At 40.6% G+C, this 16,346-nt stretch overlaps 1 protein-coding gene across 1 annotated transcript in view; it reads left to right on the top strand.

Annotated features, from left to right (window-relative positions):
• Nucleotides 1-6,623, top strand: part of WBP4 (WW domain binding protein 4) — a 69,031-nt gene extending 62,408 nt beyond the window's left edge. Inside the window, exon 10 of the mRNA XM_044381848.3 lies at nucleotides 3,610-6,623. Within this exon, the coding sequence (XP_044237783.1) occupies nucleotides 3,610-3,661 (52 nt within the window). The 3' untranslated portion in view covers nucleotides 3,662-6,623. The remainder of the gene's footprint in view (nucleotides 1-3,609) is intronic.
• Nucleotides 6,624-16,346: the final 9,723 nt, after the last annotated feature.

Consider the following 16,346-nt stretch of genomic DNA (forward strand, 5'->3'; position numbering starts at 1 on the left):
TGAATGAAGTCTTGCCGTTTGCAAGAATATGGATAGAGTACGGTGCTAAGAGAAGTCAGAGAAAGACAAATGTATGATTTCACTCAGATGTGGAATTTAAGAAACAAACAAGCAATGAAAAAACAAGGGGGAGGAGAGAGACAAACCAAGAAACAGACTCTTAACTGTAGAGAACAAACTGATGGTTACCAGAGGGGAGGTGGGCAGGGGGATGGGTGAAAGAGGTGATGGGGGTTAAGGAGGGCACCTGTCATGATGGGCACTGAGTAATGTATAGAACTGTTGAATCATTATATATTGTACACCTGAAACTACTATAAAACTGTATGTTAACAATACTGGAATTAAAACTAAAACTAAAAACTTAAATAAAAAAATTTCTGCCAAGCTAGTTCAGTCCATGGAGCATGTGACTCTCGATCTTAGGGTTTTGAGTTCAAGCTCCATGTTGGGTGTAGAGCCTAATTGTTTTTCTGAAAAAACAAAAAACAAAAAAAAAAAAAAAACAAATGTAGAGGGGCGCCTGGGTGGTGCAGTCGTTAAGCATCTGCCTTCGGCTCAGGGCGTGATCCCAGTGATCTGGGATCGAGCCCCATATCAGGCTCCTCCGCTGGGAGCCTACTTCTTCCTCTCCCACTCCCCCTGCTTGTGTTCCCTCTCTCGCTGGCTGTCTCTGTCAAATAAATAAATAAAATCTTTTTTAAAAAATGTAGAAACTATGTTTTACTTGCAAGAGTAACAATTATTGGTGACATATTTACTGATGTGGGAAAAAATGGTATTCTCACCAAAAATAGTGGAGAATGGGAGAAAAGAATAGTCTTTCTATTTTGAGTTTTATTATTATTCCTAAAAAAAAAAAAAAGGAAAGAGATTTGGAAATTGTACTTTTAATGTCCTCTCTGCAAATATTAATGAAAAAGAAAGACTAGATTTTGTTTGCACTTTGTGTATATGTGTTTATGTGTGTTATAAATGTAAGATATTTTTTCCAAGTCCAGATGGTATTGCTAAAATTAATTTGTAAAAGAGCTCTATTTAATTGTTTTAAAGCCAAGCATTTATAGAAATTGTGCATTCTAAAATGCACACAGACTAAATGTCTCTTAGAGACTAACCCAAATGTTTTTCAACTTCATATGATCTCAGGAAATATTCAATAATTAAAACTAGTTTAAGTTTGTTGTTTAATTAAAATAGACAGGTCTTTAGATTTATCAGCATGAAATATAAAACTATTCTACCAAGGTTTACTAAAAGTCAAATAAGCTTGTGTTATCTCTGTTCCAAATTGTCAGCAAAAAATGACTTAAAATGATGGCTGATTTTGTCTTTTTTTTTTTTTTTTAAGATTTCATGTATTTATTTGTGAGAGAGAGAGAGCACAAGCAGGGGGAGCAGCAGGCAGAGGGAGAAGCAGGCTCCCTGCTGAGCAAGGAGCCCGATGTGGGACTCAAACTCAGGACTCTGGCATTATGACCTAAGCCAAAGGCAGATGCTTCACAGACTGAGCCATCCAGGTGTCCCTGATTTTGTCTGTCTTATCAAGTTTCATGCTATCGTTGTTATGAGCAAATAGGTTAAATAAAAAGTGTTACAGCTTTCAAAATCTTTGGGTAGCCTGAAACTTGGAAGTTTTGCAAAGTTAAATGATGCATCGGGCTGAACTCATTGGATATCTGTCTTTTCCAAATAAGACAGATACGAAAGTACCGATGACTGAATACAGGTTTGTCTGCTTTGGCTTCTTACTGTGGAGAAATTGGAGGATACTTGGGTCTGTTGGCAAATCTGCTTTTTTGTATTATGAAAAAAAATGTTTCTAGAAATGAAAAAATTTATTCACAAATTTCTGATCTAATGAATTCTGGTGTAACGGACAGTGTACAATTGGTCACTACGTAGTGTTCCCCGGAGACTAATATTTCTAAAAGTTAAAATTCTTGTAAATGTAATTAAGACTGATGGAAATGATAAGGGAAGCAACTCTCTCTGCATGGAAAGATGTGTTTTTTGATAAGAAGGTATCAGGAATGGAAATACATTTTTGTTGAGGGAAAAGAAAGCAAGTTTGTCTTAAAATGAGAATGGTTATTTAGAGACAAGGCTTAGGACAAAATCTGAATGAAAAAGAAAGCTGTAGGTTTTGTTTTGTTTTGTTTTGTTTTTTAGAAAGCTGTAGGTTTGTAAGGGGAAATCTTTGGAGAAGAATTTTATGTGTGCTCAGGACTGAATAAGATTGGAATCAGTGTGTTTTAAATGTACATTGAATAAGATTGGAATGAGTGAGTTTTAAATGTACATTCATACATTGATATAAGATTTAGCCTTTCTCTCTGTTAAAAAGACAAAGTTTTCTTGGATTGTTGGTCTGCTCTTTTTTTTTTTTTTTTTAAGATTTTATTTATTTGAGAGAGAGAACAGAGGGAGAGGGAGAGGGAGAAACAGGCTCCCCACTGAGCAGGGAGCCCAATGCGGACCGATCCCAGGACCCTGAGATCATGACCTGAGCCAAAAGCAGCCACTCAAAACAACTGAGCTACCCAGGCGCCCCTGTTCGTCTGCTCTTGATAAGAAATTATAAACAGGGACGCCTGCGTGGCTCAGCTGGTTAAGCATCTGCCTTCGGCTCAGGTCAGGATCTTCTAGCATCCTGGGATCAAGTCCCACATCGGGCTCCCTGCTCAGCAGGGAGCCTGCTTCTCCCTCTGCCTGCTGCTCCCCCTGCTTGTGCTGTCTCTCTCTCTGACAAATAAATAAATGAAATCTTAAAAAAGAAAAGAAAATTTTTGTTTATAATTTCTTCTATACCTTGTCTTTATCAGTCTATACCTTGATTACTTAAGGAAGTTCAAACTCAATATTAGAAGGATCTAAGTTTTGCTAATAACTAGGTAACCTTCTGTATTTGCCTTTGGAACGTCTTATTTCCACCTTGGTTAAACAGCTAATTAAATATTAAATTTCATAATGATCTGTAATCCTATTTAGGCATGTGCTTTAAAGACTTTTTATTTATTTATTTGAGAGAGACAGTGGGAGAGGGGCACAGAAGGGCAGAAGGGAGGGAGAAGCAGACTCAGACACCCCCTGAGCATGGAGCTGGTGTGGGGCTCAATACCAGGACCCCCAGATCAGGACCCAGGCTGAAATCAGACGCTTCACCACCAACCGAGCCACCCAGGTGCCCCTGGGCATGTGCTTTAAAACCTTCTGAGGTTTTTTGTTTATTTGGCTTTTTTTTTTTTCTTTTGTGGAGGAAACCTTCTGAGGTGTTTAACAAAACCTCCCAACATTGGGATTCTAAATGAAGTCATTTTGACTAATTAGGCATGTTTGTTTATTTGATGGTACTGCATGGGGAACATTGTCAAACAAACGAGGATAACCCTTCTTAGATTACATTCTATAGGTAAATGCTATAACTTTCAGACATTATATGAAATTCCTGAAGTTTTAATATGTTCTGGTATAAGGTCATCCCTTGACATTCTGATTATTAAAATGTTCTGTGTCTCAGAAATAGCTGGATTTCCTTGTCAACTGCATATAATGAACTCTCATCGGATCTTTAATCATGGCCACTAACGAGTCTTTTGTCATTTGTAGTTTTGTTCTGATGCTCTTGCAAAATGTGTTTCATCTTCAAGCGGATTCATGAAAAGGATTTTTTGACAAACACTGGTTTCTAATATATTTAAAGTAATAACACTAAGCTGAGTAAGAATTTGCAAAACGAAAGGAAAAGCTGCGTTCAAACAGATCAAGAATTAGTAACATGAGACCGAATGAATTCAGAAAGATTATGGTTTTGACGACTTTTGGGTGACACTTTGCTGGTCCCTCTACTGTCTGCTCTTCCAGATTTAAGCGAACTTTTTCTCTGAAGATAACGACTTACAGAAATATGATAAAGTACTCCTTTGTGAACAAATTGAAACACTTATCTTTTCTCCCTACCTGAACCTTCCAGAATTCAGAAACTCTCAGTGAGTATTTTTTCTTTCATGGCCATTATAATTATTTGCATAAGTTCAGTAAGACTCCGTGCTCCTTGTAACAGGACACCATTGGAAACACTGGTTATTTTCCCAAGGCTTTGACTGGAATGTCATATCTGACAAAGACACGCATAGACTCAGACATGACCAGACGGCTAGCTTTAAGGAACTAATAAGACTGACTTTATGGAGCCCACAAAGCCCGTTGGAAGTATCAGTCTACTACCTTGCTTACAGAGTTCCCAGCAGCCTCACCAGATGAGTAAAGAATGTCACGTCCTGGCAGGTGAAGGAACCTCAGGATATTCTGGGGACCTCAAGAAGAATTCACCCAAATCCACAGGTATTGCAGGAAAATCTGACAGCAAGAATCTGGCTTGGCTTCTGGTCTTGAGGGCTACTAAAAGTTCAATCTAAAATTCCTTATGGTAAGTTCCAGCAAAGCAGATTTAAAAGAACTTTTACGGTCAATCACTATTCTTCCTGTGCTCACGTAAAAAATCAGGCCAAGTTTTGTTGGAACTGGACTTGTTTTACAAACAAATTAGTCTTAATTTGGCTATTTTGGGTAAACATGAGGGTGATTATAGAAAGAAAATGTGTCAGTAACACATCTTTGTAGATATTAGATTTTAATACTCTTCGTTGTAAACGGGGGACTGGACCCTGATTTCTTCTAGTGTCCTCCAACGCCCACCTACAACTCTCCAAACTAACATGGCGATTTTCCTCCCATCTTTCTGACTTGAAATCATTTGAGAACTGAAACTGCCCTTTTCCCCGAAGCCCTGCAAATTGAAAATACAAGCAGCTTGATGTCCAGGAATCACCGCAAGAGCTCACGCATCCTCAATCTTTGTGCCTATTGCTCAGTGGGCCACTTGAAGATCATGAGACGTTTGAGCCACAAACCAGGATGAGAAGTAATGACATCAGAATAGACTGCTTTTCCAAGATTCGGGACCAGGCTGTATTTCTTCTCTTCTTTTAAAATTGTAATATTAGGAAGAGAGTAAGCCTACTTATTTGCTTTCGCCTATCCCTTTATTACACTCTGATAAAATATTATGGTTACCCACTGATTTAACTAATATAACTTCAGTACTCCCCTAGTGCTTTATTATGATAACTTACGTAAAATGTTTATGACCTCTTGGACGTACTCTAATGTTCTTTTAGCTTCTGATGCTTATATGTTACAAAGGACCTCCATTAGAAAGACCCTTCAAGGAGTACAACCCAACTCACGTTTAACCTGTATTATATATCAACAGATTGACCATTGTGTCTCTATAAATTTAGGTGATAATTTATTAAGAAAGGTCTCCAGGTAAAACAATGGGAGAAACTTAGCGGCAGCTTGTCCGACATACCAAAATACCCAGTGTACACACAAACCAAGTTTTGTGGATGGAGCGGCCTAAAACAAAGTAAGAAAAAACAATGGCTATCAAAGATGCTACTTCAGGAATGACTTAGTGGGTCCAGCCATCTCCGAAATCTAACTCTGCCATAAAACCCAGAAGGTTCTGAGGTAACTATGGGTCAACGACCTTCTCCATTAACTGCAGAAACCCAAAATGTACAGCTCTTCTAATTTGTGGAAAATCATTAAAGACTCCTGTAATTTTTATATAAATGTTCAGTTACTGCCTTAATACTCAAAATTACAGCCAACCAGATTTATTTAACATCATAATAGGAAAAGAAACTATTGTAGATATCACCAGAGTTCTTCCCATTAGAGGAAGATGGGCCTTATTAGCCAATGATTCTTATTGGATTCCAATATCAATGGACATCTGTGAATTCAGCAAAATATATAATTATGCCCTGAACACAAGGGAACCTCGAATTCATTCCAACTTGGCCTGTAACAGCTACATTTATACAAACTGACATATAGTATATGGGGAAAAAGGAAGATTTTGTTGGGAAGGTTTACAAAACACCTCTGTAATACTCCTTGACTTATTTTGTAACCAGAATACTTTTCATTATCATACTACTGCTATATAATGTAATATTGGCTTTGCACCTCAAATAGAATTGCCTGATTCTAACAAAAATTATACTAATATTGATATTAATGACCAAATGTTTTGGGAGACAGAATTACAACTACCACAAGATGTAATATCTATGGAAACTAATTGGCCAGAGAAATTGTTACATATATAATAACAGAAAACTTAATGACTACCTTAAACCAATCAGATCAAACATATCACAAAGTATAAATAACTATAGATAAAAAAAGGTAAACAGATACTCAAATTAATTTAAGGTTATCAAAATACTTGTAATGGATTTTTTTGGGTTCTTCTCTTGTCATTGTATTTCTGCACCTACTCTCTCCATTTGTTACTTGGAATATATTATTGGAGTTTTATTATTATTTCTATGCTTATGCTGTAAGTGTTACCAAAAAATGTAAAGGCAAAGCTCACCACAAAACACACATGTAGGGACGCCTGGGTGGCTCAGTCAGTTAAGCAGCTGCCTTTGGCTTGGGTCATGATCCCAGGGTCCTGGGATCAAGTCCCGCAATGGGCTCCTTGCTCAGTGGGGAGCCTGCTTCTCTCTCTGCCTGCCGCTCCCCTTGCTTGTGCTCTCTCTGACAAATATAAATAAATAAATAAATAAATAAATAAATAAATAAATAAATAAATAAAAGTTTTGAAAACACACGTGTAATGTGTAATGTTTACACAACAATTCCCTCTCATTGAAAAAAAAATCAATTCTAATAGTCCTGATTAAAGCTCATTCTGCTGACACCCCCCCCACCCCAACGGACACTCCTAGGTGACCCAAATGGGGCCTGGCGCCGGGGACATGATGCAAACAGGGCAGACAAGCAATCACCCTATATCAAGAGACGAAATAATGATCATCAACACTTTGTGTTAAAAGATTATTGATCAAAAGAAGGAAGCGATGAGAGAAAAAACTCTTCTAAAGGTCTGATATAGAAAAGAAGCCATTTTGGATTTCTAAGTCAACAGGACTGTATACTAACTTTGTTCAAACCAAAAGCCTGATTTACGACCTGCCGCGCACACGTCGTCCATCTGCTTTGTGAGGAGTAGCCTAAAGGGAAACCATCTTGTCATTGAGATCCGATCCAGGCTCCTCCTCCCCACATTCCTTTATGATAAACTCATGATTCTTGCCTACATGCTAACCCATCATCTTTTTTTTTTTTTTATTCGACAGAGATACAGACAGCCAGCGAGAGAGGGAACACAAGCAGGGGGAGTGGGAGAGGAAGAAGCAGGCTCATAGCGGAGGAGCCTGATGTGGGGCTCAATCCCAGAACGCGGGGATCACGCCCTGAGCCGAAGGCAGACGCTTAACCGCTGTGCCACCCAGGCTCCCCTAACCCATCATCTTTTGAGCTTTTATGATATTTTTAAAAAGTACAGAACTCTGCAAAAACTGTTAGTTCTCTGGAGCGCCTTCTTCCCTGTGAAGACCATGTGTCTTGGGTAGCTGTCCTAACTTGGGCTTAAATAAAACTCTTTCTCACTTTTAGAGATTTTAAAAGGTCTGTTCATTTTGAGCTGACAGCAGTGACCTGTGTAAGACTAACGTGGCGCTATTTCTAAATTGGATCAGAAGCAACTTGAAAGTCTAGCAACACAAAACTGGTTAAATTAAAAGGAACTCTACATGTGCTTTATGAATTGATCTGCAAGATACATTTTTATGGAAAAGAAGGAAGATTCAGAAAAGGAAGAACAGTGCACTGGTGAAAAACAAATGCCTTAGGGCCAGACTGACTCTGCCAATACCCATTTTGTACCTGTAGACCTTGGTAAATTTTAGGCAAGCTATTTAATCTCTCTGCCTCCATCTTCTTATCTGTAAAATGGGGATGTTTTTTTAGAGAGGTTTTAGGTTCACAACGAAATTGAAAAGAAGGTACAGGGGTGCTTGGCTGGCTCAGTCGACAGAGCCGGTGACTCTTGATCTTGTAGTTGTTGTGAGTTTGAGCCCCATGTTGGGTGTAGAGATTACTTAAAAAATAAAACCTCAAAAAAAAAAAAAAAAAGATAAGAAGGTACAGAGAGTTCTACATACCCCCGTCCCCACACATGCATACCCTCCACTATCGGTATCCCTCAACAGAAGGGTACATCGGTTACAACGGATGAACCCACATGGACACACAGTCCCCCAAAGCCCAGAGCTTATATTAGAGTTTACTCTTGGTCTTGTATTCTTCTTGGATATTCTGTTCTAGTGTTGTTAGTTTTCATTCTTTTATTTCTTTGCATTTCGTGTTGGGAGATTTCTATGGACATCCCTGCAAGCTGACTAATTGCTAACTTGTCCATGTCCAGTCTACTAATGAGCCCATCAAAGGCATTCTTCATTTTTACAATGTTTCTTATTTCTAGAATTTCCTTTCGATTTTTTTGAGGTGGTCTCTCTTCAATTCTGTTTCCATCTCTCCGCACATTACTCTTCTGTTCTTGTATGTTGGCCACTTTTTCCAGGAGAGGCATTAGCATTTTAATCAGTTATCTTCAGCTTCTGATGATTCCAAAATCCTGAAATATTTACGTCTGTTTCTGATACTTGTTTTGTCTCTTCAGACTGTGGTTTTCAGCTCTTAGCATGCCTTGTAATTTTTTTTATTGAAAGCCATTCATGATGTCTTGGAGAAAAGGAACTGAAGTAAATCAGCCTTTACTGTGAGATTTTTATGTCGGTTTTCCTTTGAGTTAGGTCGTGTTTAATGTTTCCTACAGTTGTAGGTGTCAAGAGATTTCCATTTGATCTGATGTCCTTGTTCGTCTCTCCCCCATTGTCTTGGCCTAGAAATTCCTTCTCAACTAGAGTCTGAGCCTTGCCGTTCATTCTTTCCAGCTGTAATCCACTGTTTTATATATATACATATAAATCCTATACACAGGATCCCTGGTGATGCAGTGGGAAAGCGCAGGGAAAGGGAAGCATCCTAGAACCTGATGATTAAATCTCAGTGTGTTAGTGTGCCCGTGGGCTGTGACCTTCACCAACGGTTTCCCTTCTTCCCCACGTCGGGTGATCCTGGGAGACTGGAAGGTACTAGCGTTGGAATTTCCCAGGTCCCACCTTAGTTAAGGCTCTGATAAAGCAGTTTCCTTTGATGGTGGGCTTTTGTTATGAAAAACAGAATGCACGTGGGAGCATTTCAAAAGGCTACTTTTCCCCTTAGGCATATTTCAAAATGGTTAATTTTCCCCTCCCCCTGGGCCACACAGAGGGAGTTTTCTGAGGTCTGTGCTGCGGGACCTGGTGCTGCTCCTGGAGGTAAAATCCCAGAAGCAGGGGGTCCCCCCACCCTCCGCCTCTCAGGAGCTTTTAACTGAGGCTAGTCCACAACCAGCCCCCAGCGACTGTCAGTTAGCTTGTAAGCGTCCCTACCAGTGCTGGCTGCCCGGCTTCTGCTTCAGGTAAGCTGATCAATGCTCTCTGTGTTTCCCCGTCTTTCCAGTTTGGGGGGTGGTGGTTGGTCCGGTGACCCCAGTTTTCTGATGGCTCTAAGAAAATTTATTGATTTTAATTTTGATGAACTTTTTTTCTTAGGAGGGCTGGAATGATGACTTTCAAGCTCTACATGTTAGAGCGGTGACTATCAATTTCTTAAAAAAATCTATTTTAAATAACTATTTTAAAAATCCATTTCCCTTTGCCAAGCCTCCCATCTTCACATAACAGAGTCACTTTGGTTAAGGTACACATTCAGAAAGGCAAATTTATCTACGCTTACGTGCAGACGTTCTACAAAAGTGAGTGAGTCTTGAATCATTGCTACACTTTTCCCTTTGTACCTTTCAGAAGTCAACTTTAACACGTCTGCCTCAGTTCCTACACCTGTGAAACAGGTGTGCTATTTTGTGTAACTAGTCCTGGTTGACTCGTGTTGTAGAATTGCTTCCAAGCGGTAGAGGGAAGTATTGGCCTGGGTATTTCTAGAAAAGGTACTGCACAGAACTGAAGTAACTTCTGGCGCCCCGGCAAATGGGGAGTCCCAATTTTTTTTTTTCTCCTCATCAGTTCAGACAAATTCCTCAGTTCTTTAATTCGCATTGGAAATAGAGCTTTCAGGTTCCCAGGCTTGAAAGTCAATAGGGACCACTCTAAGTGCTTAGAGATACATCGCTGGCTGGAATTCTTTTGAGGTGGAATCTCCCCTTCCCGTTAAGTTTCTTGCTAGTGATTGACTTCCCTTCCTTGTCTCCCCTGTTATTTTGTTCTCCGCTTCTTTGACCGAAAAAAAAGGGGGCAATCACACAAAGGACCGCCCAGGGCTTTGTCACACAGCGAACACTCGCAGTGGACTCAGGACCAAGGACCTTACGTGGGACCAGAGAGATTTTCTCCAATGTCTGGAGACTAGAACATCATCCTGTCTTCTTATTTTACAAGTTCAGATTTAAGTTTGAGATGCAGCGTCTAGCTCATGGACTAAGTCTGTATCTGCACTTGATTACTACCTGGGATCGAGCTTCTCCCTTCCTCTTGGCGTTAGGACGATGGCGAAGTCGCCAGAGAGCGCTTGGAAACTGTTAGCGGCGATAACAAACGAGCGGGTCCTCCGGGGCCGAGGAGCTAAATATGAGTTCTTTAATAAACCACTGCGTGATGCAGAAGAAATTAAATTACACCACTTAAATAATTGGCAAAGCTATTAGCAAGCTGTTCCTAACGCCCAAAGTAGCCAAACTGTAAATCGTGGCGCTGCATGCTGGCTTGAGAAGTGTGTGTTTTCTTTCTTCTTTCTATAAGCTTCGTGGTATCAGAATTGCTGCCGCAGTCATCAGGCCTCTGGCCCGCGGACTTCCCTGCCCTTGCATCGCCTTCTTGGGCATTAATTATTTTGGTTTCGCGATCGCAAGGTAATTTTGGCGTCAGCTAGCCGAACTCAGAGTGGAATAAAGAAGACACGTCCTCATGTTTCCTAAGGATTTATTACCCGTACTAATTACGGTTTCGGTATTTATCCAGAGACAGACGGAGTAAGGAGCCTTGCAGCTCTGTGCTATTCACATCTTTCCGCAGCGACTGTAGAAAGACTTCACCCAGCCTGCTCCGCTCTCTTCCCAAAATACAGTTTTTGACCGAAGACACAAATTGGATCATCGTAGCACATGACTATAGGACTCATCTCTCTAGGAGGGTTTGATTAAATGCCTTTGACCCATGTCATTGACCCCAGAAAGGAGAAAAAGAACGTAAATTCTGCGATTTACCCCGCCCCCCCATGCAAGGGCTTACTGGAACAAGAGAAGTGCTACCCTCCCCACTCTGGCCTGCGGTGCGAATGGAAGAATATTAATATGGGATGAAAACACCAAAGGCTACGCGGTAATTGGTAAAACCTGTGACCCAAACCATGTAAATCAGACAAGGGCATATGTCGCGTCATCTTCTACCCACAGGAACTGAATATCTTTTGTAGCCAGTTTTCAAATGCACACCGACCATAAAAAATGTTCACTGGCTCATGAAACATCTGTTGACTGCACCTCCCTGTGATAATACCATTGCCTGCCTTGTTCCTGGGTCCTCTGACCCAGACTGTCAGGGCCAAGACGCTACACGTGTCCACTGATTTCGAGGAATATTTTTGTCACGCTAACATCACTGTGACTTCTGCATAAAAACTGAGCCACGTAGGAATGAAAAAGATGGATAGACTGTGATCTCCTCCTACCCCTCACTCAGTCTCAGATCTCAGAGAGAACAGACTGATAGCTGCTTCTGCCTGGCACCTTGATCTTTCGTCCCGAGCTGGGACGAAATCCAGTTGTTGAAACTACCCAGGCTGTGGTGATTTGCGAGGGCAGCCCGAGCAAACTCATACAGCACTGTAGATCTGAGAATTTGAGAAGAGTTTTTAAGGTCCTATTTTTTTTTAATTTAAAACTTTAAAAAGTATAATATGCTCATTACAAAAAATTCCGATGATATTCAAGTATATGAGCAGGAAAGTTAAAATGTCCCCCTGACATTGTTGGTCAGCCTCTCTATCCAGAGGTAACCAGCCACTGTCTAGTTTGTATCCTTCCAGATATTTCTCTAAATACCCACCTGCATTTGTATATAGCTTTTGTTCTGGTTTTATAAAAATAAGAATCACTGTGCATATTATTCCTCAACTTGATTTTACTCTCAAACATAGATCATAGATCATCGATGTCTAGGTTCTTGGTCGCAAACAACAGAAAGTTCCTCTGGTTAATTTAAGTGAAAAAAAGAACGTGTTCAAAAGGCAGAGAAGTAGCTCAGAAAACATAAAGAAACAAAAATTTCTTTTTCTTTCCTTTCCTCTTTTTTTAAGTAGGCTCCATGCCCAGTGTGGAACCCAGTATGAGGCTCAAACACACGACCTTGAGATCAAGACCTGAGCCAAGAGCAAGAGTAGGACATTTAACTGAGCCACCCAGGCGCCCCAAGAAACAAAAATTTCTTAAACAGCCAGAAATAAAGTCAAAGTCAAGTCAGAGCAAAGATCAATAATCTGGTAATACATTTGGGGGGATGATGTGGGGAAATGGGACCATTACTCATCGCTGGTGGGAGCATAAATTGGCATAATCTTTCCGGAGGGCGATTTTGTCATATTTCATCAAATGTACATACCCTTTGAGAAGGTTGTCCTGCAGAGACTTCGGCAAAGATGTGGAAGAACACAAGCATGAGGCTGTTCGCAGCAGCACTGCTCGTAATAGCAAAGGACTCTAAGTCACTTAAATGTCCATCCATAGAGACTGATTGGATTATGATCTATTTGCACAACGTCTACTCTCAAACTATCAAAGAATGAACATGTTCCTGACATACTGATGCAGGACGTGCTTCAAGATCAGAAGCAGTTTATATAATATGCTGTTTTAGTAAAAAAGAAAAAAAATAAGAAAAAGAAAAAAAGAGAAAGCTATGCATACTGTCATATATGTCCAGAAAATAGGCCTGAAAGGATACACACAAAATTAGTAACATTGGAAAAGAAAACTAGGTGTCAGGGCTAAGACGCACAGGAGAAGTGTGGGGGAGGGGGCGGCTCTCATCGTATAGGTTTTGTACTCTCTGAATTTTGAATTCATTGAATGTAATGCCAATTTTATTTATTTATTTATTTAAGATTTTATTTATTTATTTGACAGAGTTAGAGACAGCCAGCGAGAGAGGGAACACAAGCAGGGGGAGTGGGAGAGGAAGAAGCAGGCTCATAGCGGAGGAGCCTGATGTGGGGCTCGATCCCAGAACACCGGGATCATGCCCCGAGCCGAAGGCAGACGCTTAACGACTGAGCCACCCAGGCGCCCCTGTAATGCCAATTTTAAAAGTAAGTGAGAAGTCACATCAGAAAGTCTTGTTAATATGCTGTTACTCTGCTGCTCCAAAAAGTAAATGTTCTTTCTGCCACGGCTGCTGCCCCAGCATGAATTCTAAATACTCTGCTTCTTTGTGTCCCTTCTGGAGAGTGGAAGTCCTGGAAAAGACCATACGTGCTCATGGCTTGACCCCACAGGCTCTCTGCCAGGAGTCCGGGACGGTACCTGCCTGTGAACTTTTTGGCTTCGACAGAGAAGCCCTGGTCCCTAGGAGACTCACCCAACATGAGGTTGTGCAAACACAGGAAAGGGTTTCAGATGTCACACGGTCCAAACGACAACAAATTCTATGGCAAACATCTTCCCATATCAATGTGCACAGACCCACCTCTTTTTTTCAAAGGCTGCCTATGGTTCTTTAGTATAAATGCTTGCTGAGCATTTGGGTATATGCTTAGGCTATGAATATTTTTTGATGAGCTTTAATGAGTTTTTAACATTGCTACTATAAAGTCACAACAAACATCCCTTATGTACAATGTCTTCGTATTAGTGCGCACATGCGTACATAGAGAGGGACCACTTTTTTTTTTATAGCGAGAACTTTTTGTGAAATGAGAAAGTGTGGCAAAAATTAGATAAGATCACAATAACTCTATAGTATGAACCTATACGATCTGTGTAAGAAAACTGGCTTTCAAAAAAATGTTTGGAGGAAGTACGGCAAAATGCAAGGGGTACTCTAACCCACCCTGGAGCACGAAGGGAACATCTAGGTGTAAATCCATAAAATCTGGAGTTGTTCCAGCTATCGGATGGGGGTCTGCAAGGATCTTGGTTAGGCACTGCCACACTCTCTGAGTCCAAAAGAAAATGATCTTGAAATCCAGAGAGTGAGCAAGTGAGAGAGGGATCAAGAACAGACTAAAAAACACATGAATAACTGGCTTTGAGAGGTTAAGTTTTACTGTCTTTGAATATCTCCTTAATATACTTAAAAATAATCATAATCGTACCTAAAATTTCAAGGTATATTGTAACCTGTTATTCCAAACAGAATCTGTATAATCTAAGCCTAGAAAACTCCCACAGGACCTCTTCATTCTCCTGAATGAAATCCATCTTTCCTCAAGTACAGCATTAAAAAATAAACTTAGAATTATTACGTAATACTCTTATTTTGTCGAATTTGTTTTGAATTGTAGAATATATTATTTTTACTTCCTTACGGGCTCCTGTGCTCAGATGGGCTCTGACCTCAATGCTGAACTGTCGCAGATTGCCTACCACGATTATCACGTATCTCTCTGCATTCTGGCTCGTAATTGTTCTGTCATTTAAAATAAAGACAGAGGAAGTCTTCAGATTGAAAAGCAGGATCAGATGCAATGGTTTCCAGAAAGCTTTGCTGGACTTATTTTTACAGTAGCTGGAATAGCTGATGTCTGCACAGATGACATGGACAGTCTCCCTCATGTAAAACAATGAAAAGGTAACTGGGTTGGCGCATCCTTTGAAATTCCACAAGTAACAAAAATCTGCTGATCCTTTCTTTCTCTTCGTCTAGCCTGCTGTTGAACCCCTCTGTTTAAAAGTGAAACCAAATCAAGAGATCCATTTAGCATGAATCCCTTTACAACCCCTGCTAATTGGCTGTGGTGGGTGGTTACTGCTTTTATGTTAAAACCCAGGAGGTAAGTTAATTACAATATGATTTCATTTAGATAAGGTTATGGGACTGCTTACTGGTGGGTATTGCAACCTTACTTACAAGAAGAGCACTCAGAACAGCACAGAGGAAGGGGGAAGTAATTATCACAGGATACACCTTGGAACTGGGTGGCACCTGCCTCTCCCTAGAATGTGAGGAAAACCTACAGAAGGGAAAATGCAACATAACGTCTATGTAAAATCCCTTTAGCGTGTCACCATTAGACTCTGCCTTTTAAAAACTCCATTGATGGCTGGCTGAATGGCCCCTAGAAACCCTGTGGTATACAAGGGATCTTAATGAGTTTTCTAGGATTTCTAACTCAGTTTTTTTTTTTTTTTATTAAACCCCTCTCACCTCCTGCCACTAAAATATGAGCCAAAGGAACAAGGGTGGGGTGGGGTGGGGGGGTACCTGATTTTGGAACTTTTCAGCGCAAATCTCAATTTTTGTAAGACTATTATCATTGGTTTTTTTTACTTGAAATTTAAGAAACAGGCAAGGAGGAGAAAAAGAACATTCAGCAGCAACAGAGCTCTTTAGAGTCTTGGAACAGTTAATTTTTTCAACTTCCTTGGATGACTTGGACAGAAAGCCCCACTGAATTCAAAGGTGCTTGTGGAAAGGTGGAAGCCTGGGAGGGAGCAGGAAGGGCTTGGGGGTAGGGATGTAGGTTAGACTGCTTTATTTCCTCTAGCCCTTGCGGTCTGAACAGGCTTGTTTGCTTGCTAATTTTCTGCTCTCTTCATAAAAGATAGAGGAAGATACAGTGTGAGGGCTGTGATTTAGAATGGCGTCATTATTCCATAATTGAAAATACCGTGCGCTCGGCTGTCTGGTAGAATATGCCCATCAGAAGTAACCTGTAGCTCCGGAGGCCAGTGGGTTGCTATGACAACCAGACAAAAGAGTTTAATAATAGCTCTCCCTCAAAGCTGGAAAATTGACAAAAAAAGATGAGATTTCTAAATGCAAGTGTTTCTCCTATAAATGCAAACAAGCACCAAATTCATTTATTTCTTTGTTCAACAAATATTCCTTGAATGCTGATGCTGTGCCTGGCTATGTCAGGAGCTGAGGGAAAGCCAGACGGGGTCCCTCCATGATGGGGTTCACATGCTAGTGCAGGAGGCAGATAAGAGAGAGTAAACAAATCAATAAACTGGATAATTCCCACACGCGAGAAGGTCTTGCAGGAAAGAAAGTGACGGGGCTGTGATCCTCAGCGAGAGGTGACCAGTGCAGGAACTGCAGAAGGACCCGGTCACAGCGCAGAGCACTGATCGTGTCTCTGGGCTC

This window comes from Ursus arctos, unplaced genomic scaffold (genome assembly GCF_023065955.2).
Source record: "Ursus arctos isolate Adak ecotype North America unplaced genomic scaffold, UrsArc2.0 scaffold_10, whole genome shotgun sequence".
NCBI classification, from domain to species: Eukaryota; Metazoa; Chordata; class Mammalia; order Carnivora; family Ursidae; genus Ursus; species Ursus arctos.